The 26,961-nt window shown below is 50.2% G+C and overlaps 1 protein-coding gene across 2 annotated transcripts in view; it reads left to right on the top strand.

Moving 5' to 3' along the window:
- Nucleotides 1–10,123: 10,123 nt before the first annotated feature.
- NCOA1 (nuclear receptor coactivator 1) overlaps nt 10,124–26,961 on the top strand; it is a gene marked incomplete at its 5' end in the record, with an annotated part of 67,408 nt that continues 50,570 nt past the window's right edge. For both annotated transcript variants that reach the window (XM_080342156.1, XM_080342157.1), the window contains 2 exons: nt 10,124–10,209; nt 15,090–15,256. In XM_080342156.1, the coding sequence (XP_080198282.1) occupies nt 10,124–10,209; nt 15,090–15,256 (253 nt within the window). The remainder of the gene's footprint in view (nt 10,210–15,089; nt 15,257–26,961) is intronic.

The raw sequence follows: 26,961 nt of genomic DNA, 5'->3' as shown, positions 1-26,961 counted from the left end.
CCATGGTGCAGCATGGTTCTTACTGAGCTAATTTGTTTTATTTTTGCGGTGGGTTTTATTTTTGACTTCCTATTTTCAAACTCTTTTTCCTCGTGGGAAGATTTGCAGAGGTAGATGCTGGGACAGAAGTTGGATACCGGGGGGGGTAGAAAATCACGTGCGGTGACAGTCGCTGCCCCTCGGAGCGCACGATCTAATTAAGACAGACACCAGATGGCTACGATAGACAGATGTGGGTGAGCACCAGGTAACGAGGAGTTGATTGCAATTAGTGCAATAAGCAGCACTTCAATTATCTCCTGTCCGGTGTGTTTGAGCCGGGGTGGGTTTTTTAAGAAGAACTTGGGAAAACAGCGGAGCGGCACCGCGGATTTCCAGAGGTCTCCTTAGGCATCAAGTATTGATTACCCACAGCTGGATTATTTGTTGTCCTCGCGCTAAGGCAAAGCCCTTTCCCATATTTTCCCCGTCGATTGTGAAACGAATCAGCTGTTGGAATTATCCCCGGGCTAAAGGGGAATCGCTGCTGCGGGTCTGCGAGTTGCAAATGTGAGCGAGATGACGGGCGTATTAAAATTCACACCTTCTCTTTGGATCGTCGCCTCTCTACGGGTGATACTTAGTCTGCAGGACATTGATTTATGCACCTCTTTCCCTTCTTTTTTTTGGTGTTTTTAGGGAATATGTAGAGAGCAAACACTTGCAGAGCTGATGTGCAACTGGCCGCTGCTTTTGTCCTTGAGGAATTCAACTTGGATCTGTGTATTTTTGTTACCATATGCAAAATTCCCTTCAGACGAATAGGTTTGATTTTATGAGGTGTACAACCCGCTTTACCTTCCCAAAGCAAAGATTTGGAAGCTTGGATTTGGAGAGCAAAGCTCATCTTTTCCATTGTGTGGTATGAAGACATTTAGAGGGCTCAGAGTTAGAATTAAAAGAAAAATGGGGCCCTGGAAGGTGGGATTAGTGTCCCGTCTCTCCACCCCGTTAGTACGAGATTCACTCTTCTCCATGGCTGTTCTGCAGAGGACACGGGTCTGTAGGACCTAGGAATGAAGGATTTGATTCTTGGCGCTGGCTGGCCCACCATGGCCACCATGGGTGGTTGTGAATCATTGAATATGGAATCACAGGATGGTTTGGGTGGGAAGGGACCGTTAAATCTCCCCCAGTTCCCCCTGCCATGAGCAGGGACATCTGCACCAGCTCAGGCTGCTCAGACCCCGTCCAGCCTGGCCTGGGATGTCTCCAGGGATGGTTCAGCCACCACCTCTCTGGCCAACCTGGGCCAGGCTCTCACCACCCTCAGCACAAACTATTTCTTCCTTATATCTAGTCTGAATCTTCCCTCTTTTTGTTTAAAATCATCACCCCTTGTCCTGTCACAAGCCCAGGACCACTCTTATTCCCCATGGGCACAGCACGCTGTTGGGGTTTCCTACCTCATCTTCTGCAGAACCTCCTGCAGTGGTGAACACAGGATGGATTTGGTGCCAGGAGTTCAGTTTTCCACTGGGATACGTTTGCTTTCTTGGTTAGAGACAGGGAGCGAACCCACCACGGTCTCCAAGGTGGGAAGAGACCTTCAGCTCTGCCTCCATCTCCTTGTTTGGTCCTGAAGAGCAAAGAGCTCTTGGGAGGTTTGGTGGCAGCTCATGGTTCTCTGCTCGGTATGGGGACTTTGCACATCCAGGGTGCCCTTCACAAGAGGATCCAGAGCGGTTTGTAAATATTAAGTCAATTAATTCCCAGGGAAATATGAAGTCAATTAATTCCCAGGGGTTGCCAGCACTTGGGGAGCTGCTTGTTCAATAGTCAGTGAAAAAACAAAACCCCTCATGGCAGGGGTGGGACTAGATGGGCTTTGAAGGTCCCTTCCAACCCAGACTGTTCTGTGATTCCCTCTGTGACCTGGGACAAGTCCCCGTCCCCCTGCCGCAGCCCCCGAGGGAGAGGAATAATGAGACAGAGAAGTGAAATTCATCTTCAGAAACGTTTTAAGCTGTCAAAATGTTAAATCTTTCATAACGTTAGTCTCTTGCACATCAGTCGAGTTTCTGATTGCTGCCTCTTAACCTGCATTGCGTCAGCGATATTTCAACTTATTTCCCTCGTGGCACAGCAGGGGTTGGGGCATAGAAATGACCTGCCCGGAACCACCCAACCTGCCGTGGTCCTCTCTTCTCCATGTCGGTGGCAGTGGAGACCTTCTCCTGAAGGGTGGAGGCATCTCACGCGTCCTGCCCATCCCCTGCCCATGGGTGCGGATGCAGGGAATTGAGATGCCAAGCTTTCGCTCCACCGCTTCCCCGAGCTGACAGCTTTTATTAGCCTGCTGCCTCCGCCGAGACGGCGATCATTAAGATTTCTGCACATCCCGCTTCTTGCCTAGCAAGGAAAGCAAACACCAGCCCACAAGGCTGGATGGACTTGGGGACATCGGAGCGTGCTGCTCTCTCCCTAAATTCATCCTCCTCCCAATGTGGGCTCAGCTTAAAGACGGGATATGAGATCAGTGAGAGTGGATCTCCCTTTCCCTTCACCTTGAGGGTGGTGAGAGCCTGGCCCAGGTAACCAGAGAGGTGGTGGCTGAACCATCCCTGGAGACATCCCAGGCCAGGCTGGACGGGGCTCTGAGCAACCTGAGCTGGTGCAGATGTCCCTGCTCATGGCAGGGGGAACTGGGCGAGATTCAATGGTCCCTTCCCACCCAAACCACCCTGTGATTTGATGATTCATCTCCCGTTTTCCCCAGTGAAAGTAAATCTATCTTTATCAGCTCCCACCTCATCCAGCCTTATGACCACAGAGACATGGGCTCAAGGTAGGGTTGCTGCAGCCTCTCCTGCTGCCCTTGAGCATGTTCCATCCAACCTTGACTTGAGCATGCTAAAATGTGGTCGTTGTTCTAGGCTTCAGTATTCTAGCTTGAAAAACAGGAGAATACTACTACTGTAACCTTGTATTATTTACTAATTCCTAAGTTAACTTTTAAATATTTGTTGTATTTCCAAGTGTTTTCTCCTGACTGCTGTGCTTTGAAGAATATGCTCTTCAAACATGGGATTAACAGATGAAATGTTTCATGTAGGATGAGGTTTTTGGGGACATCGATTAGAGGTGGACTCAACAGTGGTAGGTTAATGGTTGGACTCGATGATCTTAAAGGTCTTTTCCAACCAAAACAGTTCTATGATTCTATGATTCTGTGGTCATTGTTAATATCATAACATCGTTTGGTGCCATGAGGGGACATTCAGGGTGGGTAATGGAAACCAAGACAAACCCAGTTGCTCATCCTTCCCAGTAACGTGTGTTGGGTTGGGGGTCCCAGAGGGTCCATCTGGCAGCATCTCCACCAGGCTTGGGCAGAAGATGATGGACTTGCAGACCAGGTGAGAGACAGGAGGAAACAAGGCAGGGAAATTGGGGTGAGCTCCAAGAAGAGAGGATTTAGTTGGAAGGCAGACGTCTCTGCAGGCTGAAGTGATGCCATATGGATACTGGGATTCTTTTCCTCCTCCAAGGATTGTTGCACAAAACAGATGTGACATTTTTTTTTGACAACTTCAACCACCAAAAAAACCAACTTTTAATCAGGACTTTCCATCTCTCGCCTTATTTTCTGGAGGGTGAGGTCAGAACAGAAGTTCTATTTAAAAAACCCACCCCAAAGCTGCCCCCACACGCAGAAGGTGAGCGAGTGATTCACTCCTCACCCGTTGCCTCTTCTCTCTCCACATAACAGCTCTGGCGTTTCTTCTGTAACCTGAAAAAGTTAATGAAATATATAAAAATGAAGGTTTGTTCTGCCCCCGGCGCTGAGAGGAGCAGCTGATGATGAACTTAGGAGGGGAACAATATAGATGTGTCCTTGCGACACTCCAAGTATGTTCTTAATTGGCTCTAATTGAGACTGCGTACGCACAGATGGGTTATATTTTGATGATAAATAGCTGTAATATAAGGGACTTTTCCAACATTGTTGTGTGCTTAAAAACAACCTAATTGTTTCTCTCTCAGTATGTTAGTGTTGTTTTGTAAGCATTTTTTGGGGGTCAAATTCATCCAAAATGTGGCAAATGCATTTTAGAAATAGGGAATTCTGTTAGAATGAAGTATTCGGTGGCCAGTTCCACCTTCCACGCTGTCAGTTCAAATCACTGGGGCTGTTTGTGTCTGCTAGAGGTAGCGATGGTCTTCGGGAAGCTATTGGAAATCCAGAGAGCAGAAGCATTAAGCCACAATAATTCACATCCTTTTTTGTTAATGCGGAAATTGCATTCATGTCATGATCCCCAAAGCTGGGTTGGAATATTGATGTTGGCTGGTGCTTTGTTCTCCATGCCAGGGCTCTGGTCTCTGCTGGGATATTCGTTAGCACCGCAAAAATCAGCATCTTCTTCAGGTACACGCTCCAGTTTGACATGTTGAGGGATGGATGGAAGAGGAGAAGAGGTTCTCCTGCCCCTCTGCTCTGCCCTGGGGAGACCACACCTGGAATCTTGTGTCCAGTTGTGGCCCCTCAGTTCCAGCAGGACAGGGAACTGCTGCAGAGAGTCCAGCGCAGCCACCAAGATGCTGAAGGGAGTGGAGCATCTCCCGTGTGAGGAAAGGCTGAGGGAGCTGGGGCTCTGGAGCTGGACAAGAGGACACTGAGGGGGGACTCATTCCTGGGGATCAAGATGGAAAGGGGGAGTGTCAGGAGGATGGAGCCAGGCTCTGCTGGTGACAACCAGTGACAGGACAAAGGGCAATGGGTGCAAACTGGAACACAGGAGGTTCCACTTAAATTTGAGAAGAAACTTCTTCTCGCTAAGGGTATCAGAACACTGGCCCAGGCTGCCCAGGGGGGTTGTGGAGTCTCCTTCTGTGCAGACATTCCAACCCGCCTGGACACCTTCCTGTGTAACCTCATCTGGGTTTTCCTGCTCCATGGGGGGATTGCACTGGATGAGCTTTCCAGGGCCCTTCCAACCCCTGACATTCTGGGATTCTGTGAGAAAGGATAGGGTTGGAAATCAGAGATATTTTCATCTGTGTGGCCATGGGCAGGTCACTTGTGCTTCTTCTCCGTTCCTTCTCTCTCTCTTTTTTTTTTTTTCCTTCTAATTAGTCTTTTTGAGACTAATTAGTCTCTGGTGAGCAGATGCAGTGATGCATCAGGAGGGACCAGAGTCTAGTGCTGTATCCACATCTGTGGACCAAGAAGCAGGGGAGCAACAACAACATGGAGATGCAGAACCACCTCTGAGAAGCTCCAAACCTTTGGCCTCGCTGGTGGCTGGAGCTCAGCCCTGGTTTAGCTGGAGCTCAGCCCTGGTTTAGCTGGAGCCGGGAGCTGCAGTCAGCATCGCAGGCACCGTTTTGCTCAACAAAAACCTCCATGTTTTGGGTTCGCACCGTATGATGTCTCTTCAGCTTCATCTATGTGCATCTGGAGGAGGGCGAGAGGCCAACGCTCTTTGCGTTGACGCAGCGCTTAGGTCTTGATCCTGCTGTGGTCAAACGTCAGATACTTGCGGTGAATTTGGGGGTTGCCTTGTGCAGGCACAGGGGTTGGACTCTGATCTTTGTGCGTCCCTTCCAACTCGGGACATTCTATGAGTCTGTGATGTCCTACGGAGCTTCATTGAGTGAGCAGCACCATTGGGGACACCAACAACAGTTTATATTGTTCCTTAATATATATTTTGATGGAGGAGCCATCAGTTCAGCGGAGGTCTGCATTGGAGAGACCCTGCATTAAACCTAGAGAGCGCGTCCCCTCCCCAGCCTGAACTAATTAGCTTGTGTTTATTAGCATCCCATCTCCTTCCTCTGCCTGTTTGGCTTCCAAAGCCAGCAGAATATTCACGTCTTTACAACAAGCCCGTGTTTAGAAATCAGGGTTCTGCCTTTCACCTCGGCAGGAGACGTCCCCTGGTCGTGCCCTGACCCACCGGGAGTTCCAAACCAAGTCACCCCCGTTATTTTTAGACCAAATGACATTTTTCAACTTGTCAGCCCTGGCAAGTTTTGCTGTAAAATAAACGACTTTTACAATAAAAAAGAAACATTGAGTGTATTACATCAAGGGCTTAACTCGAGCCAAGGATTTCAGCTCAGGCTGCGATGTTGTCCTAAGTTCACCTCTCTAGGACATATGGTCGCTCTTGCCAGCCCACGGTCCTGCAGTGGAGCATCCTGGTGGGACGGTCGACTTTACCTGCCCTATCACCGCGCATTTTTTCCTTTAATTCAGTTGCCGAGAGGAAAGATCAGGACCTGTCAGAGCAACAACACTTCCAGAGACTCAGTGTTTTGGTGAGAGCGAGTTAAACCTTCAAGGAGGTTTAAACCCCGGGAAGCGTGGCTGAAACCTCAGCAATCGCTTCTCACCCAGAGCAGGTGATGCAGCACTTTCAGTTTTCCAGTCTCTAAATATTTCAAGAGTTTGCTGGTTTTCCCCCCTTCCTTATATTTGCTTTGGCATCGTTCCTTCTTGCCAACGCGCCGAAGACACGAGGGATGAACCCGGATCCCTGGTCCTGGCTGCCTTGCTGGCACTGCTCAGGGTTGCTGTGGACGAGCTCTCGTGCCTGCGGCACCGATCGCCTGCACGGATCTTGCTGAAATGCTTTCAGGAACCGCATTCGCCTTAGCACCGGTGACACACGTGTTAGCAGAACTGCCTGTGTGCTGCTGAAAAACAGGCTCTTTCCCCATAGCACAGATATTTCACTTATTTTGGAGTGGAGGTGTTCAATGCTGAGTGTGGAGGTGGGTCATTGGGGAGCCAAAATGTGCAGCACCCCATGGAGTACTCAGTTGTAGGAGATAATGAAGCTGGTAGTGCTGGTTTTCATCAAATCACAGGGTGGTTTGGGTTGAAGGGACTTTCAAAGCTCATCCAGTGCCAGCCCTGTCATGAGCAGGGACATCTGCACCAGCTCAGGTTGCTCAGACCCCGTCCAGCCTGGCCTGGGATGTCTCCAGGGATGGTTCAGCCACCACCTCTCTGGCCAACCTGGGCCAGGCTCTCACCACCCTCAGCACAAACAATTTCTGCCTCATGTCTGGCCTGAATCTCCCTCCTTTAGTTTAAAACCATCACCCCTTGTCCTGTCACAAGCCCAGGACCACTCTTATTCCCCATGGGCACAGCACCCTGTTGGAGTTTCCTACCTCATCTTCTGCAGAACCTCCTGCAGTGGTGAACACAGGATGGGTTTGGTGCCAGGAGTTCACTTTTCTACTTTGGTTTCTTGGTTAGAGACAGGGAGCGAACCCACCATGGTCTCCACGGTGGGAAGAGACCTTCAGCTCTGCCTCCATCTCCTCGTTTGGTCCTGAAGAGCAAAGAGCTCCTGTGCTGAGGACCCAGAGCTGGACCAGCACTGCAGGGGGTCTCACCAGAGCGGAGCAGAGGGGCAGAATCCCCCCAAACCTGCTGCTCGTGCTGCTGGGGATGCAGCCCAGGACACGGGTGGTTTCTGGCTTTTAATACAAACACTGGGGTCTTCAAGCAACCAGGGAGCAGAAGAGATGCTCACGGCTGTGTCCATCCCTCTGCGCTGCGCTGGGGTCAGGAGGAGCTGGTCTGCAGGTGTGCTTTGGGTCTCTGAGGACTTTCAAAAGCTGGTGGGACTCAAATTGTCACCTGTCTGAGCAGGAGATGAGCCGGCGCCGGTGGCTTGTGATGAGCAGCATCCTTGTGCCGGTCCGGGCACAGGGTGGGAGATGCTGGAGCACTAAAGGCATCTCACCATGCTTTGGGGCAGGCTGATAAACCCTGGGGAGAACCTGGGCTGTGGGGACTGTGGTTGCACCTTCTTGGGTTTGTTTTATCACAATCCATCAGCAGTTTAATCCTTGTTAAAATTCCAGCTTTTAGAAAATAATGGAAGAAATGAAGAACTTAGTCCATTTACTCTCTAAACGTCTGCCTTCTTGTCCAGGATCCTGTTGCTTTATTTGTCAGAGAATGTATCTTCTCACAATGATACACACTTCCAAAGTCGTAAAATAAAGAAAGAATTTGGAAGGGGCATCATCCAATATTGGATTATTGTGGTTACTGAATGAAAAATCACTGAATGGCTTTAGAAAAGGAAGGGAAGCAACATGTAGAGCTGATTTGTTTTCTGGAGAAGCTCCATGCCTTGTTTACCATGTTGTATGAGGTTTGGTGCTTAGTCCCATGTAGGCAGTTGGAATGGTCTGGCTGAGTTCTCGACTTGGAGAGTGTCAAGGTCTTTGGCCAAACCTCTTTAATAGTAACCAGAAAGAAGCTTTAATTTGTTTTCTTGCCCTTATTTGGTTTACACAGTATTTTATTCAGTTAAATCAAAATGCGTAATTCATTGTTAAGGAGGATTCACACATGGGGTATTGCAACGTTGAAGTCCTCGTGACTTCTGGACCATGTTTATTTGCTTGAACCTGTTGTTTGCCACAGCATGGACTAGTTTACCCAACATCTGTTGAAATTACAGCCAAAAAATAAGGGTGAAATGTCGGTGTGTTGGCGAGAGCTGGAACCCAGGAGGTGCCCAGCGTTGGGACGGGCCAAGGACCGGCTGTGGTGGGAAGGATGGGGCCGGGAGGACCGTGCATGGGTGGCACCTCAGCAGAAGGTGGGGACGGGGTTCATGGGAGGGTGTCACATCCCGTTAAAGAGATGAGTCAATTTGCAGCTCTAATTAAAGCCCGGGCCGTGTGCTATGGGGAGAGGAGGTGGTGGGGGAGCAGGCTGGGGACACAATGCAAGGGGTGGAGCGTCCTCTGGCAGCCGTGAGTCAGGGGAACCGGGGGGAGATGGCACAAGATCCAAAGATGGGCTGAAGGAGGAGGAAACAAAATAAAAGCAATTAAACACATGTAAACAAAGCATTGGAACAGGCCCGTGTTTAGATGGTTGTTAAAATGTTATAAGGCCGGGAAAGCAAAATCTGTGGGGATACGGGGAAGAGCTCAGTCTGTGACATAAGGAAGATGGTGCTGGTGTGAGGGCTTGCTTGGCCAACCGGTGACCAGGGGACACAGAAAAGAGGGTGATGTGGTCACTTGGTGTCTTCCCTTTGTGCCATTCTCTACACAAATGAGGCATCAATTCAAGAAGAAAGATTTGTGTTGGGTTGGTTACTTCTTCAGAGGTCGCTTGGTTGCTGGTGACACCAAGCTGGGAGGAGTGGTGACACTGGAAGCTGTGCTGCCATCAGAGACCTGGACAGGCTGGAGAGCTGGGCGGGGAAAATTTAATGAAATAGAACAAGGGCAAGTGTAGAGTCTTGAATCTGGGCAGGAACAAGCCCAGGTTCCAGTGTAAGTTGGGGAATGAGCTGTTGGAGAGCAGTGTAGGGGAAAGGGACCTGGGGGTCCTGGGGACAGCAGGGTGACCATGAGCCAGCACTGGGCCCTTGTGGCCAGAAAGCCAATGGTACGTGGGGTGGGTTAGAAGGGGGTGGTCAGTAGGTCAGAGAGGTTCTCCTGCCCCTCTGCTCTGCCCTGGGGAGACCACACCTGGAATCTTGTGTCCAGTTGTGGCCCCTCAGTTCCAGCAGGACAGGGAACTGCTGCAGAGAGTCCAGCGCAGCCACCAAGATGCTGCAGGGAGTGGAGCATCTCCCGTGGGAGGAAAGGCTGAGGGAGCTGGGGCTCTGGAGCTGGACAAGAGGACACTGAGGGGGGACTCATTCCTGGGGATCAATATGGAAAGGGGCAGTGTCAGGAGGATGGAGCCAGGCTCTGCTGGTGACAACCAGGGACAGGACAAGGGGCAATGGGTGCAAACTGGAACACAAGAGGTTCCACTGAAATCTGAGAAGCAACGTGTTGGGGGTGAGGGTGTCAGAGCCTGGCCCAGGCTGCCCAGGGGGATTGTGGAGTCTCCTTCTGTGCAGACATTCCAACCCGCCTGGACACCTTCCTGTGTAACCTCATCTGGGTGTTCCTGCTCCATGGGGGGATTGCACTGGATGAGCTTTCCAGGTCCCTTCCAACCCCTGACATCCTGGGATTCTGTGTTTCTGTGATGTTTCCTGGCTCTGTAGCGGATGAACCGCTTCTCCCACAGCCACCAGAACTTTGTCCTGACCCTGTCTCTCTTTGATTCCAGGTGCAAAGTAGGTCAACCAACATGAGTGGCCTTGGGGACAGCTCAACGGACCCTGCCAACCCCGACTCTCGCAAGAGGAAAGGTTCGCCCTGCGACACAGCCCAGAGGTACGTGCGCCGCTCCCCATCCATCCCCGGCCGCGGCTACTTTGTCATTCCCACCGCGTCGCTCCGTCCCGTCTGCTCGAGCAGATGGAGCCGGGTTGCAGCCGCTCGGAAACGTTCACACTTCCCACCAGAACTTCGCTTTGCTTTTAGCGGTGGCTGCGGTGGAAGATGGAGCACGATGGAAATGCGGCTCCCCATCTGCTCCGCTTGTTGTTAGGTGGCAAATGATGATTTGAAGGCTGGTTATCAAAGTTAATGTATTGATTTTATAAACGGAGAGCGCTCGGAGCAACAGGAAAGCTTTCTCAGGGTAAATCTGGGGTAAATCTGTGAGGTCTGCAGATCATCCCAAACCTTCTGCCTTCTTCCCAAGAAATCCTTATTTTTGTAATATTCAGGAAGGCCGGTGGAGACCTTGCTCCAGGGTGCAATTACAGAACAGAGAACATTCCTGTCTGAAGTATCTCATTTCTGTGTGCTCGTGCAGACTGTTTCAAAGCTCAGCTCGCTGCAGAAAGGCGCCTTTTGCTTAGGAACAAACCTTCCCATCCCATCTACCTCACCACCTCATGTAAGACTCCGAATTCATGGGTGGGGGCGACTGTGATCTCCTTCCACTGGCTTTTCCAGGCTCCCTGTATATCCCGTGTGCCTTTTTCCGTGGCGATACAGTCTGTTAGTAAGGATGAGTGTTAAGTGCTGCTGCTGACTCCATGTCTCTGCTGCCTCGGATGCGATTTTGCTCGTCATCACAGAATATTGATGCACTGAGCAAACCCCAGGTGGATTTTCTATCATTTACAGCTCATACATGATATTCTAGATGATAAATGTAAAGGCTACGGTGTTCCAGTAGAGAGACATTAAGAGGCTGGTTGAGGATTTCTGTTTATTGCACTTTCTGGTTCTGTTGAGCTCACACACCTTATAAAGACTCGGCAGTTCATGTGTCATTAGAGGACTCATAATTGCAGAACATGTTTTGATGGCACTTGTAGCTGTCTTTTTCCTACCAAATGCTCCTGTCATCATGTGAAATGTTTCCCCCTTCTGCATGAGTCATTTGGGTCAGAGCTCTGCAGCCCTCGCTGCCGTCTCCAGCCTGGTCTCCAAACTGGTCCTCACCACAGAGGTGAGTGTGGGGTGAAGCTCTTGGTCCTTGGGTCCCCATGGGCAACTCTCCTTGAAGGAACAGCTCTCCCAAGTAGCAAGTGATGGGGTGAGAGGAAACAGCCTCAAGTTGCCCAGGGGAGGTTGAGGTTGGATGTGGGGAACAATTTCTTCCCCAAAGGGCTGTGGGGCATTGGAACAGGCTGCCCAGGGCAGTGCTGGAGTCACCAGCCCTGGAGGGCTGGACAGACGGACATGAGTTTCTCAGGACATGGGGAAGTGCCTGGGTTGGGGTAACGGTTGGACTCAATGATCTTGAGGGTCTTTTCCAACCAAAACAACTCTATGATTCTGTGGTGAGCACACACCTGGCTTTGCTTCATCTGCTCTGCCTTTGGGAAGCAGATCTCTTGTGTTTTGTTCCCTAACCCCTAAGCACCCCAAGAAAACCTTGTGCTGCCAACACCAGGAGTCTTTCAAAATATATAGGGTGAGATCGTAGAGAAGCAGAAACTTTTGGATGAAGGATTCTCCTTCCTGTACAAGCACCATGAGCTTTTACATCCACAAAGCACCTACGGGCATTTTTGGATGTGTTGACTCACGTACTTGTCATTGGGTTGACCATCCAACCCCGAACTCTGGAGCTGAAGCATGTTACCAAAATCCTCACTCGTTCCGCATCTTCCTTCTTTCAGACCGTGTCCCAACTGGCAGCCGTGCTGGGGAGGGACCTCGTTCTCCTCCCTGGGCTGACCGGGCCCCCCGGAACGTCCTCCGGAGCAAAGGGAACGTCAAAACCCCTTTGTTAAAATCTGGAAGGTTTAACTATTGCTATTGATGATACTTGGGAGTCATAAAGAACAGCCCACTGCTGTAATATTCTCATGATGCTTTTATGTAAGGAAAATTGGCCAATTCTCCCTCCTACAATTTGAAAGTTGCCACAGCAACAGCGACATTAAGGGTTTTCATGAAATGAGCTCACCCACAACAGAAGGGTTTTTTTTCTTCTCCCCTCTGCTATTGCTTTTTTGTTCAGGGGGAGAGCGAGGAATTAATTTGACTTAACTAAAATACTCACTAGAGAAGCATTTGCCTGCCCGTTGCTGGGGAACGTGCCAGCGCGGGTGTCACCGGTACCTGCGCTACAAGAGACCGAGGTCCATGGCTGGACCCAGCACTTCTGCAGCAGATGAACATCCAGCCTACGTCCATTAAGCTGTTTTTGCTGCCTATTGTCCCTTGTCACCCCTCGGCAGCCCCTGCCAGGGACGTGAGGGCTCCTGCAGCTGCCCAAGCCCATTGCAGAGGAGCTGCCAGGTTGCACCATAGAAGGTCTTGCTTGAGGACTTCATGAGGTGGCCCAAGCAGAAACACGGCTTGTTGGGGGGGTTGGACTAGATGAGCTTTGAGGTCACAGAATCCCACAATCCCAGAGTGTCAGGGGTTGAAGGGCCCTGGAAAGCTCATCCAGTGCAATCCCCCCATGGAGCAGGAACACCCAGATGAGGTTACACAGGAAGGTGTCCAGGCGGGTTGGAATGTCTGCACAGAAGGAGACTCCACAACCCCCTGGGCAGCCTGGGCCAGGCTCTGACACCCTCACCCCAACAAGTTGCTTCTCCTCTTTCAGTGGAACCTCCTGTGTTCCAGTTTGAACCCATTGCCCCTTGTCCTGTCCCTGGTTGTCACCAGCAGAGCCTGGCTCCATCCTCCTGACACTCCCCCTTTCCATCTTGATCCCCAGGAATGAGTCCCCCCTCAGTGTCCTCTTGTCCAGCTCCAGAGCCCCAGCTCCCTCAGCCTTTCCTCACACGGGAGATGCTCCACTCCATTCCAACCCAACCTTTCAGGTCACTTCCAACCCAAACTACTCTGTGATTCTCCACACTCACAGCTGGCTTTGCCTTTTGTTTTTTCTTTCTTTTGAAATTCTGCTTCCCCGCTGAGTTAAAGTAGGATGCGGGATTCCTGTTGCTCCACTGGGCAGCCCCACCACTGTGAGCAGGAGGAATCAGAATCACAGAATGTCCTGAGCTGGAAGGAACTCACCAGGATCATGGAGTCCAACTGCTGTCCCTGCACAGGACACCCCACAGGTCACCCCGTGTGTCTGAGGACGGTGTCCAGTCTCTTGTTGAACACTGTCAGGTTGGGGCCGTGACACCTCCCTGGGAGCCTGTTCAGTGTCCAGCACCTCTGGGTGAAGAACCTTTTCCTCATGTCCAGTCTAAACCCTGGTACATCTCCTGCCATTCTCTGGGTTCTGTCGCTGTCACAGAGAGAAGAGCTCACCCTGCCCCTCCTGCTCCTGCTGATGAAGCTGTAGACCACCATGAGGTCTCCTCAGTCTCCTCCAGGCTGAACAAACCCAGGCACTTCAGCCTCTCCTCATACGGCTTCCTCTCCAAACCCTGCACCAACTCCGGAGCCCTAAGGAGGAGCCAGATGATGGAGGGTGAACGTGGGAGCCAAGGGGAGGTTCCTCACGGAGATTCAGCCCTGCAGTCATCAGATATTTTCATGGGAAAGCAATTTTAATCAGCAGAACAATCCCCAAGAGACAACAACGACCTGTCAGACCTGGATATTGAGCTAATAAAGGGGAATTAGGAACAAATAAAGAAACATCTGTGCAGCCTGAGGAGCTCCTAGAGGGGAGGGCTGGGGTTATCCCATCCCATTTTGGTCACATGTGGTTTCTGAAGGGTCTTGGCAGAGTTCTCAGGGTATATTCACGCTCTTCTTGAAGCCTTTGGCTGTTGGTGGAGTTTGTTTGGCCACGTAGCACAAGCCAGAGCTCAATGCGGTGGGACACAGGTCTACCAAGCTGGACTTTTGGAATCGGCTTTTCTAACCGGTGTTTTCTCAGCCCATCCATGCGCAGTGGGGCCAGGAACATCTCACCATGACCACAAGCATCTCAGCAGCTTCTCAGTGTCCAGTAAATAACGGGGATTTTCAAGCAATGCTTCTCGCTGGGTGTCCCGTGGAAGTTGTAGCAACCTGCCAAAAGGCATCACAACCAGTGTAGAGCCATGTTGGGCATTCTGCACTGTCCTCATTTCATCCCGTGGTTGATGTAGAGGAAGATATTTAGGGAAGATGTGTCTATCCCACATATACAGTGCACTTGGGTGGCTTTGATTCTTATAATGCTTTGGTAGAGGAATATGTTACAGTGTCCACGGTGCCATGTCATAGCACGTAAATGACATATTCTCCATTCCCAGAATTTGGGAATAGTTGGTGGGAGAGTGTTTGGCTTCTGCAGCCGCCGGGAGCTGATAGAAAATCGGCTTTCACTGCGGCAAAAAGGGACATCTCATGAATATTTCTCATCTTCCCCTTGTCACCGTCGATTCAGGTTTTCACTTCGGTGAACCCTGGTGAATATTGTTAACCTTGACGTGTGAATTGAGGATTAAACTTGGCAACAGCTGGAATAGTGGCTATTTTTGATGATTTTTCTTATAACTATTTTGGAGAGGAAGGCAGAGTCCTGAATGTTATAGATCTGGTTTTTGGGGGTGTCTGGCTAGCCCTATGTGTCATTAATTTTGTTCATTTTTTTATGCATAAAAATACATACAAAAGCCAGAACGAACTCCCCGGTATTCTGGAGCTATTCGGATTATGACACGGTTGTCACTTTGGCCACTCTTTATATTTTTGGGTTCTTATCCAGTACCCAAGTGTGACCAGACTGAACAGTAGGGAAAAAACCCCATTAATATGACTTATATTTGGTTTTCTTTCTGTAACAGCAATGAAAAGCGCCGACGGGAGCAGGAGAACAAATACTTGGAGGAGCTGGCGGAGCTGCTGTCTGCAAACATCGGGGACATCGACACGCTGAGTGTCAAACCTGACAAATGCAAGATCCTGAAGAAGACGGTTGATCAGATCCAGCAGATGAAGAGGTTGGAGCAAGGTAATGCTGCGGGTTCTCCGGGCACCCAATTGCACCCAATAATCGGGATGTAATTAGTGGAAAAATCAGGACGTAATCATTCCATTTGCGATCATTTTCCTTCGTGCGCTTTTACAGTAGCATTAATAGGGAAGGGGATATTTCATCTCCTGCGCTTGGCTTGTTTGAGGTAGCACCTTTGTTTCTGGTGCAAGGTGGCACTTTGTGTTCATGCTTCATTCTGCAATTACTCCTTAGATTAAAATAATCAGAAGTGCTCGTTAAGCTTTCAGGATCAGGCCCATTAAGCACTTATCAGCGATATTGCGATAAACCGTGGGCAGAAACCCCATTTGACGGACGGGTAAGGTGAAGGACAGACAGCTCTGCCACAAGCTGTGCAAGACTCGGTGCAGAACCACCTACCCTTGTCAGATCTGTTCTCATGCCAACCAAAGAGATTAGAGGAGGAGTTCATCCACCTCCTGCCGGTGAATACGGTGCCGTCACCAGCAAATGGAGAAGAGGTGCTTGAGAAGCCATATAAAGGTTAAAATTCACCCTGAGTGTCAACTTGTAGACTGAAATGTGGAAGTCCAAAGGGCTTGAGTGGTGCAGAGGGGAAGGGCTGAGGTGCAACCCCAGCATCCCTCTGGGAACTTCTGCAAGTGGGCTCCAGCTTGCTCCACATCATGCAAACATTTTGTCCTTTGTGCAAATGCTTTGTCCTTTGTGCAAATACTTTGTCCTTCGTGCAAATGCTTCGTCCTTTGTGCACAAGGTGAATCCCGCTCAGTGTTCATGCTGAGGGCACGGCATCCGTCAGGCATTGCCTTTGCCAGAGCTCCCACCGCATGCTCCGAGTGGAGCCGTGTTGCCAGATAATAGATGTTCAATTTTGCCCAAACCCCGTGGCTGGGACATGGGTGGGCACTCCATAGAGTCACAGGATGGTTTGGGTGAGAAGGGACCTACAAAGCTCATCTGGTGCCACCCCTGCCATGAGCAGGGACATCTGCACCAGCTCAGGCTGCTCAGAGCCCCGTCCAGCCTGGCCTGGGATGTCTCCAGGGATGGTTCATCCACCCCCTCTCTGCCCAACCTGGGCCAGGCTCTCACCACCCTTCATTATAAACCATTTCTCCCTCATGTGACCTGAATCTCCTCTCCTTTAGTTCAACCCAGGCACTGCTGTCGATCCTCCCAGCTCGCTCTTATTTTAGGCACAGAATTTGGGGGCAAACACAGTGGCAAACCATTCGGTTCATGTTCCGCTGGCTGCCTGGGCTTCCCAGTGAAAGGCGTTTGGTAGCGGGTGAGCACGCCCGGGTTCCTGCTCGCCGCCGCTTGACTGTTCATTAGTTTCCTTGACATTGCACCACAGGGCTGAACATTAACTAGGACAAGCACTACTTTAAAATACGATGCCTTGAGCTTTGCTCTGTATTGCTGGCTTATCTCATGCGGCGCCAAATTATCAAAGAAAAGAAACTTCACCTGTATTTGTTCTTAGCAGTTTGCTGCAAGAGCGTTTTACATGAGGAGGTAGGAGAAATACGGCGAAAAGTCAGAATATTTGTGGCCAGGGACAATTTTTTGTCCTTGTAGTTATATGAAGTGTTAGACATTGCGTTTCCCTTCCTGTGTCCTCTCTGTTTCTCAGCCATAAACCTGATTAATATTTGCTAACTTCCGAGGACGTGGTTTTGTAGCTATAGTGTTGTGAACAGCCACATATCCTACAACACGTGGCCGTGTCGCATCTAATTCCACGGTACGAAACTCGCCGGGAGATGTGATTCAATGTAAGAGAGAGGAGCCGGGGAGCTGGGGCTTTGCAGTGATGTGATACAGCAGGCTCAGGACGTCCCAACAAACCAGGGAATCAAACAGATCCCAGCAAACGATGCTCTTCAGCCCAATAATAAGCAAGAAGCCATCATAAGCACCGGGGGAAATAACGCTAAACCTTGCAGCGCAGCAGATTTCATTGAAAAAGCAGCCGACGTCCTGTTATTAATTTAATTAATGACATGCCAGGCGCAAAGCCGGGGAGCTTGGGAAGGGGCAGGTGGGAGCACCTGGGGATCGGGGACATCCCGGCAGGGTTTGGGGGTCACATCCCGGGAGGATTTGGGGTCACATCCCACCTCTCCCACCCCTGCAGGTCCAGCGTGGGTTGTCCCCGCGGCTGAGGCGCAGCGGAGCACGCAGATGGATCGAGCGCAGGGGCCGAGTCCTCCCTCCCATCCCCCCGCCTGCCAGGCTGCTATTTAAAGTATGAAGCAAATGCTTTTAGAAAAGATTCCGAGGGCTGGCCACCTTCCAACGTTAGTAATGTACAGTTGGCAGAACACGCAGTTTGCGGCTGTGGCAGCACCCTGACATTCATCTGCCAAGACAGCAATAAACGCAGCGGAGGAAGAGGCCAGACAGTTAATTTTTCAGCTTTTGTCCGTCCCACAAAAAGTTTTCTTGATTTTTTTTTCTTTTTCGAGTTGGGTGGTTTTTGTTGCGGGACCTGCGCTGTGCCTGTGGGCATTGCTGGCCGGGGAAAGCAGGAGGAAAGGCCACCAGTGTCCCCTGGGCTGCACGGAGGTCAGCAAGGAGAAGGTCTCTCCAAGAGTCCCTCCTGGGCTCCTCAGGGCTGTGTGTGGGACTCCCTCCTCTTGGCCTTCAGATGGACATTGTGCCCAGCACGTGGATGCTGGAGGTTCCCTCCTGGGGTGAGTCCTCTGAGCATGAGCCAGCGTGTGCCCAGGTGGCCAAGAGGCCACCAGCATCCTGGCTGGAACCAGCACTGGTGTGGCCAGCAGGCCCAGGGCAGTGACCGTCCCTGTGCTGGGACCTGGGGAGGACAAACCGCCAATTCTGGGGGCAGTTCTGGGCCCCTCACGCCAAGAAAGGCCTTGAGGTGCTGGAGCAAGTGGAGAGAAGGGAACGGAGCTGGTGAGGGGCTGGAGCACAAGTGTGATGGAGCGGCTGAGGGACCTGGGGGGTTCAGCTGGAGAACAGGAGCTGAGAGGAGACCTTCTGATCTCTGACCTGCCTGAAAGGAGCTTGGAGCCAGGGGGGTCGGGCTCTGCTCCCCAGGAACAAGCGCCAGGAGCAGAGGAAACGGCCTCAAGTTGTGCCAGGGGAGGTTGAGGTTGGATTTAGGAACAATTTCTTCCCCAAAGGGCTGTGGGGCATTGGAACAGGCTGCCCAGGGCAGTGCTGGAGTCACCAGCCCTGGAGGGTTGGACAGACGGACATGAGGTTCTCAGGGACATGGGACAATGCCTGGGTTGGGGTAACGGTTGCACTCAATGATCTTGAGGGTCTTTTCCAACCAAAATGATTCTGTGATCCTATTCTGCCGCGGAACCTCTGCTGTGAGATGGAGCTGATGTCCATCCGTCACGTGCAGGTGAGCTCTCTCAAGGTCGTTTTAGTTCAGAGAAGTGCTGCTGTGGTCAAAGCCCAATGGATGGCAGCAACCTGCACAGCTTTGCTGCTCAACGTGCGTTGCTTTTTGGCTTGTGGGGTTAGCAGAGGTGGTATGAAGGCTTTTAGAGAAGCCACCAAGGCAGCGTGGTGGCGATGCGATGGAGTCAAGAGGCTGCAGGACAGGGAGGAGGCTCAGTTGCCACCAGGAAGGCAGCTGATGTGTGGCTGCAAATGTAAAAATAAGTCATGTTGATCATACAGCAAAGTACAAAAATGAGTAGAGATGTTGGAAAAGCTGCACTGATGTGCAGATCACCACATGATGGAATGCTTGATGCCTACTCTTTATAGAGGCTAGGGTCACCCTTGCCCTAAGGAGAGGCAGAGCCTCAGCATCCAGCACCCCATGACACCACACTCTGTAGGCTCTGGAAAAGTATTTCTCTTTATGCCCTGGAAGAGCTTTTCGATGAAACACCCAGGTTTTGGGATGGCAATAACCTTTCGTTTATGGAAGGGGCGATGAGCAGCGTGCGGAGATCGGATGGAAATGGGAGCCAGCGGAGGAGTCATAGAATCACAGGATGGTTTAGGCTGGAAAGAACCTTCCCAGCTCCCCCAGTTCCCCTGCCATGAGCAGGGACATCTGCACCAGCTCAGGTTGCTCAGAGCCCCGTCCAGCCTGGCCTGGGATGTCTCCAGGGATGGTTCAGCCACCACCTCTCTGGCCAACTGGGCCAGGCTCTCACCACCCTCGGGGCAACAATTTCTTCCTCATGTCCAGCCTGAATCTCCCTCCTTCAGTTTAAAACCATCACCCCTTGTCCTATTGCAACAGGCCCTGCTCAAAAGTCTTTCCATATCTTTTATGTACTGAAAGGCATCTCATCTCTCTTGTAGAGCACCCAACCTTGCAAGTGTCCTTTTTAAGATGATCTTTTCCCCGAAACCCTCTCCATTGATAGGCTGCTTTGTTTCCTTCCAGAGCAGGAGTATAAATCCAACACCGTAACAGAATAAATCACGTAGCATTGAGCTTTTCATTCCCCTGCACACAAACTCAAACAGCCGCAGAGGGTTGCCCTTGAAACAGCTCCGAAGGCATCACCGGTGACTCTATCACTGCCGGCATCCAAGGCACCTCCTTCCCCCGTATCCCGGCGTTTGCTCATCGCTGACGTCTCTCCCGCTGAGCCGCCGTATGTTCGGCTTCTGCAGCAATCGGTGCGCAGAGCCGGCAGGTACCTGGTCCAGGAGCATCCGCCGCATGGCTCCCGGCATCGCCAGCACACCTGGTGCGATGCTCATGTGTTTCTGCTCCTACGAGGTCCAAAATACCCAGCAGATTTACTCCGTAGTTGCCAAAATGAAGGATTTGTGCTGTGTTTGCTTGGATTTGTACAACTCGGCTTGGTTCTTGAAGGACCCCAAGTCACTGCTTTGACTTCAGTACAAAGCTTCTTGTGACTATGGAGGGTCGTATGACCCCGTGCGTGGCCCCTTCGACCTCGGTGATCCTGGCTTTTCTGAGCCCAAATTGCTGAATTTATTCTTATAGATGGATAAGGAAAATTTTTTAAAATCTGATCTTAATTAATGCCATTTTATTCTGTAATAATTCTACAGAATAGTGACCTGAATCAGGATGTTTTAAAAGGTACCTAGGTGAAGAATTAGCTTGCTTTCCCAAATGTTGATGTGTTAACCTGCACAGTTACCTTGGGCGGGGAGGAGGAGAAGGTTCTTTCTTGAGCCTTTACTTTAATAATTTTCAGAGGTTTCAGAGATAAGAGCATTTCTGTCTCTTGTCAGATTACGCTAAAATTCCATAGCTTGTTCTTCTACTACATGGAAGTGTCGTATTTTGGGACACAGGCTTCTTCAGGCAAGTCTGTGCTGCTTTGTCCATAGGGCACATCAGCCCAAAAAGAAGAGGACCCTGAATTGAAGACCACCCCCCATTTGGAAGTCAACCTACTTGGGGAAGTAATTATCCTTTTGGGTAAATACAGTAGGTTCATTAATTGAAGTATACTAAATAATTATTGATTTTGGCTGCTCTGTTGCACACAATCACTGGGCTGTCAGTGGCTTTCCTTTAATTAAGTTTCCCTGCTGTCTTGTCATATGCTTAGATCTGGCCCCGGATTTATTCTGTGATATACATGGACAGCTTTGAGCGTGTTGAGGTCCTGGGTCCTCAGTGGGACATTTGGAAGCCTCTTCAGAACAAATGCTGAGGTTCTGCTTGGCTTTGGGATGCCAACGCATGATGAGCTTTCAAAAGAGAACAAAAAAGCCTTTGGCTTGCTATTTAGCAGTGGTCTGGGAAGAGGCTTCTCCCACGGCCTGTGACAGCGGCATGAGGTTCGGGGAGGAGAAGACATTGTCCTCGGGCACCGAGTCAAGAGCCCCTTCTTGTCCCAGCAGCCAAGTGATGTGGTACATGAGTAGAGATCATAAAATCACTGCCATAAAACCACAGAGCGAGGAGTTGCATGCGGTGTGTGGAAGCTGAGCCGAGGCCCCTTGGTGAGCTCTGCCCCAAAGCAGAGGAGCCCAGTGCAGCCCAGTTAAACCAGCTGGTTTCTTCTGCCCGGCTCCAGGCTCCCACGGTACCCTCAGTCCACAGGGGTTTGTGGCCACAGCCCCTGGGCTCTTCATGGACCTTCATCAGCTTGGGGGAAATATCCAGCCCCGGTCCACGTTACTGTGTCTGCAATGGAGCTGGAGATCCCCAGTGCAGGAGGGGATGGAGCCTTTGGGACCTTCCCCCTCACTTGGTTTTGTCTTGCCACGATAATGTAGTTAAAGTCTTTAGTCTTTTATTCGTTTAGGATCCTCCTGAATTGTCTGCATATCCTTCTTTTACCGACACCAATTCGAACGCATCTTTCTTGACGTGCATTGAATCCCAGGCAGTATTTCCAGTTTCTGGTTAAATTTCTCAGGTCCTTGGAGCTGTTGCCTCCACTCCGCTAATGGAAAGTACCTTCTGCATAACGTGCTCTGCCTTGTTTATCCTTGCATTATTCCTTGTGTTTTATATTTTTGAATGCTCTTTCAGCTCTTCCTTTCCCCGTCTTGTAATCCAGTGTCCTTTTGGAGAAACTGAACGTTTTACTGGGGGTTGGTGATGTCTCTGTGCAGCTGGAACCACCTCATTTTCATCAAGTTTATTTCCATTTCGGATAGTGTTGGTGTTTGACAAGTGGGCTCAAAGCGGGGTCAGCTCTGGCATTGGCCTAGACTGCTGAGGGCTTTACCCAGTTGGGCTTTGGAAGCCCCTAAGGATGGAGAAGCACAAGTGCAACCTGCTCCAAGACTTGGCTGGTCTCATGATGAACAAGATTTTCCTCCTGTCCCACCTGAACATCTCTTGCTTCATTTGCACCCATTGCTTCTCCTCTTCTCACCATGCATCGCTGTGAAGAACGTGGCTCCAGCGCCTCCATAACTCCTCTCCAAGAGGAAATGGCCTCAAGTTGTGCCAAGAAAGGTTCAGATTGGATATTGGGAAACATTTCTTCATGGAAAGGGTTGTCAGGTATTGGAACAGGCTGCCCAGGGCAGTGGTGGAGTCACCATCCCTGGAGGGGTTGAACAGATGTATAGATGAGGACCTTGGGGACATGGGTTAGTGCTAGATTTAGGTTATGGTTGAACTCAATGATCTTGAGGGTCTCTTCCAACCAAAATGCTTCTACGATTGTTGTAGGCACAGGCAGGCTGTCAGCTGCCCCTGAGCCATCTCTTCTCCAGGCTGAGCAAACCCCTTCCCTTGGTGATGCTCTCAGGATCATTCCTCCAGCCCTGACCATCTTGGTGGCCACCACTGAACTCGCTCCAGTTTGTCTTACACTGGGGTCCCAAAAATGGACACAGTGTGCGATGGTCACATTGATGAGGTGCCCGGGCTGGGCATGGAGATGGAGCAGATTGAAGACAGGAGCCAGTAGCCGCTCTGCCAAGTGCCAGTTGCCATCAGGAGAGCCAAGGAGAGAGAGGTCCCAGGGGATCTGGACCCTGGGGATGTCCTGCTGCATTCCCACATCACATCTGAGCTCCTTCCTTGGTGGCCTGGAGAGCTGCCCAAGGTGGGTGTTGCTGCCAGAAGGACATCACCACCACCTTTGCCTTGTGTGAAACTGAAATTGAGAGAAACTACAGGATTCAGAGAATTCAAGTGTAATTTTTGGTCACTTTCATGTGCTGAGTCAACACGGAGATCCTCCCGTAGACCCACAAGAGGACACTCATGCAGTGGAAGAACAAGTTGTAGAGTTTTTGTGTAGTCAGAGAAGAGATGGAAACACCATTGCTTGGAAAACTATTAAAGCGAAGGCTCAAGAAATAGTCTGAGCTCAAAGCATCCCAACTTTAAAGGCCAACAATGCATTATAAAGAGAAGTTTAGGTGCAACATTTGAGGTTTGACTGAAGAACAAAAGCAAGCGGCAGAACGGCAGCTGAGGAGCGATGTAAGTGGAAACGTCTCCTGGAAATGGAGTAAATGAAAACCGCTTTAAGGGGTTTACATTAATTAAAGGATTTTTTTTTTAATTAATTAAAACCACATTAAGGTTTGTGTCAAATCTAAAATTAGATTGGAATGTCTTCAGGCTACAACTGTCAGCCTGGTGCTGTAGTCTCCTCTTCAAATGCATTGACTTTTAGCAGAGTTACCCTGATTTTGTTTGCTTCAAGGGAGGTCAGAAAAGGGGAGTTTTGCTTTGGCAGGCTCCGGGTTCCTCCACCTTCATCCCTGAGGTCAGGAAGGACCTTCTTGACCAACACTGCTGTCTCTTACAGATGGGAAAACTCTTTCTTCATCCCAAATCTGGTGGTTGGGTTGATCCCGATGGAGCTGCTTGTGCAGGGCGAGATTGGCACCACGTCCATCCCGTCTCGGTGGCCAATCTTCCCCCATTTGTTTGAGGGCTCCAGAGAAAGACAAACAACCCAGCCCTGGAGGGCACATGAGACGCCAGCGGGGAGGGGGAATTCCTCCTTGGCTTCCATAGGTGCCCCCTGAAAGGCCTCAAGTGTGGGGCTGGGCCAAGGTAAACAGAGAACAAACACATCGAGTCCTTTGAGCTGTTTAACTTCATCCTTCCAGGAATCTTTCTGAGATCCTGAAGAGCATGAAACCACCTGCTCGGTTTGGGTGGAAATGAGTTTCGGATCGTTTCTGTGCCAACGTTGCCCCTTAATTTGGTTTTTTTTCTTCCGTTTGGCAATTATGACTCTTGCCTAATATATTTTTATGAAGTTGTTGCTCTTGTTCTCTACCTTCACTTGACTTATCCGACAAACCAAGCTCTCGTAAGATCTTGGTGTCAAATAGTTACGCCTTTCCTTTCATCAACCCAACAGCTCTTTTCTGTACTTCTTCCAAGTAAAGCTGATTTTTCTTGAGTGAATTGGCCCAGACTGACATGATTTTTCTTACCAGTAGCATTAGGTTGTTGCTGGTACCACCCATGGTATACTGGAGGTAACGGTGGTTATTTGTTCTTGTCACCTCCATTAAGCCATCTCCAACTTGTAGCCAAAGCTCATGTTCTTGGTGGATGAGTGCATGACCTTCGAGTAGTGGAATCTGGGAGAAATTAGCACAGTTTAGCAGAGCAATTGGGTAGTTTTGTTACCATTTGGTCTTCTTTTCGGTCAACCCACCCTTGAGCTGGTGTGTGTTTTGACCACCTTACCTTGGGTGCCAGAGGATCACTGGTGACCTCCCCTCATCTTGATGAAACGCCTTAATTCTTAAAATCGAGTTTCATGGAGCTTTTGGGGAGTCTCTGCTACATCTCAGTGCCGCCCAACATCTTCATGGATGTGAAAGGACGTACAAAATTATTCAAGAAGACGTGGAGATCCTGGAAGCGAAGCCGGTGTGAACTTGGGGTGCGATGGAAAGCAAGGTGGGCTTCTCTTGGGTGACATTACGTGTGGGTGGTGGTGGTGGGACAAAACTGGAGCCTAGGCTGGAAGGGGATTGCAAAATCCAGAGCCAGAGGCTGGAGAAGATGTCTTGCAGCTTGAAAGGTTGAAGAGCTCTGTTGAATGTATTTGAAGGAGGGGAAATGGAGTGGGGACGTGATGGTGATGCTATCTATGAACACTAAGAAGAATGGGAAGTGCTGGCTGCTAGAGAAGTTAACCTTGATGGCTCTGTGGTCTTCAGGAAGTCAAATCGGCCCATCTCTATAAATCTGAACATTTTGATTTTGAAAAATGCCTCGAGAGTGAAATTCCCACCTACGGCAGCAACTTGTGCCAGCGCAGAGTTGGGGCGAGAATCTTCGCTTTGCTTCCCGAGCATCCGCCTGAATCCCCTGCCCCACATTCCCTCCTATGCCCTTCTCGGGATTGAAACCTCCCCGTTATCAGAGTAATTAATTGCACCTCACGCACGAGGGGTGACGAGTTTGCTGGGGCGGGTGTGGGGAATTTCACGCCTTCCCCTTCTCCGCAGTTCGGTTGCGAGGTGAAACGTTAACCAGATTGCATCCCGCGCTCCCCGCAGACGTTGGGAAGCCTTTCTCTGTATCTTCTGGAATAATCTGCTTTCTATCAGGGATTGATTTCAGATACAAGCTCCCCCGGGTCAGTACTATAAAAATCTCTGCCTGTGCAGCAGCACCGGGGAGCATCCCCTCTATATGTTTATTCTATGGAGCCGTACCACCTACAAAGCATGTCAATAAGATTCGCATCCCTGCCCTGACAGTTTTAATCTAGCTGGCAACTTAAATATAGAGCAAGGGGAAGGGGAGGCTGCTAAGAATTGCACAGACCGCTCCAAACGGTGCCGTTATTTTAACAAGTGAACATTTGGTTATTACATCCTCAAGCTTTTAAACATCTCACACTGTCAAGAACTAATAAATCCTTTAGCACCTCGCCGTAAGAAGAGGATCTGATAGGATGTAACAGGCGTGGGGATCATGCGGGAAGTCATAAACCACCTGTAGAAATCACTCCTCCTCCTGCCTTCTGTTGCTTTAGATTTGCTTTTTTTGACTCCTTTTTTTCTGTGTTTTTTCCCTCGATTCAATCTAATTTTTAAGAGAGTTCGGAAAGGAAGAGGAAAAACATCCCCTTTTTTTCAAACCCTTTTCGTGGCCCTTCTTGCCCTTTGTAGAGATGGACAAAAGCTATTTGAAGATTCGTCTTCCCCCCGGGATGGCACCCGGGCAGGATTTTGTGTCCTGGGAGCTTCTCCTCGCTCTGCTCTGGACTCCGGTTCGTTTGGTTGATGATCAGCAGTGGGTTCGTGGATCCCATGAGCTCCATCCCTTTGGGTGCAGGAGCAGGATGAGCGAGGCCCATCCCACGTCTCTTCTAGCAGCCGTATTGGAGGCGTCTCATCTGATCTAGTCCCATCTAAGAGGGGTTTCAGAGGCAAACTCACCCTAAAGCATCTCTGCAAGTGCCCCTCTCATTACTGACCCATGAGAGTGGCCGGTGGTGCAAGCATTTCCATGCCTAAAAAGCAAGAACTAACACCATCAACCTATTTTCTTACAGGGAAAAAAAACCCCATACTTGGAGTCAGCAATGCAAGTCTGACTGTTTTCATTTCCGATCTTCCCCTGAACAAACTTTTCTAGACCTTAATCCTCCTAACGCTCCTGTGAGCAGAGGAAATAAAGGGAGATTTGTACAAGGAGATAATGGCTTTTATTGTGCCGAGCGCTGCGGTTGGGCAAAGCAAACAAACTTGCCGGGACACGAGCGTGAGAGACACAGGAGCCGTCTCGCTTCCTCCGGGGCCGCTTTATTCCCCGGTGCCCGGTTGTCGAGCTCCTCATCTGGCTTCTTCTGCCTCCCCGAGCCCCATGATTTCATCTCAGGGGGTTTGGTGGCACTTAAAGCCTCATCAGAGCCTTGGGTAGAGAACCAACAACGCCATCTGGGTGGTTTGAAATGATACTTCTCACCGTTCCTTCTGCCCTTGATTATTTGGGAAGTCCGCCTTCCAAGACAGGTTTTCATTCATTAATTAAACCTCTGGTCTCACCTAATTACTTAAAAGGAGCCTGTAACAAAGGTGAGGACAGACTTTCGAGCAGGGCCTGTTGTAACAGGACAAGGGGTGATGGTTTTAAACTAAAGGAGGGAGATTCAGGCCAGACATGATGCAGAAATTGTTTGTGCTGAGGGTGGTGAGAGCCTGGCCCAGGTTGGCCAGAGAGGTGGTGGCTGAACCATCCCTGGAGACATCCCAGGCCAGGCTGGACGGGGTCTGAGCAGCCTGAGCTGGTGCAGATGTCCCTGCTCATGGCAGGG

This window comes from Nesoenas mayeri, assembly GCF_963082525.1.
Source record: "Nesoenas mayeri genome assembly, chromosome: 3".
NCBI lineage: Eukaryota > Metazoa > Chordata > Aves > Columbiformes > Columbidae > Nesoenas > Nesoenas mayeri.
Note: the sequence above shows the minus strand (reverse complement) of the source record. Positions and strands in the feature narration are given on the sequence as shown.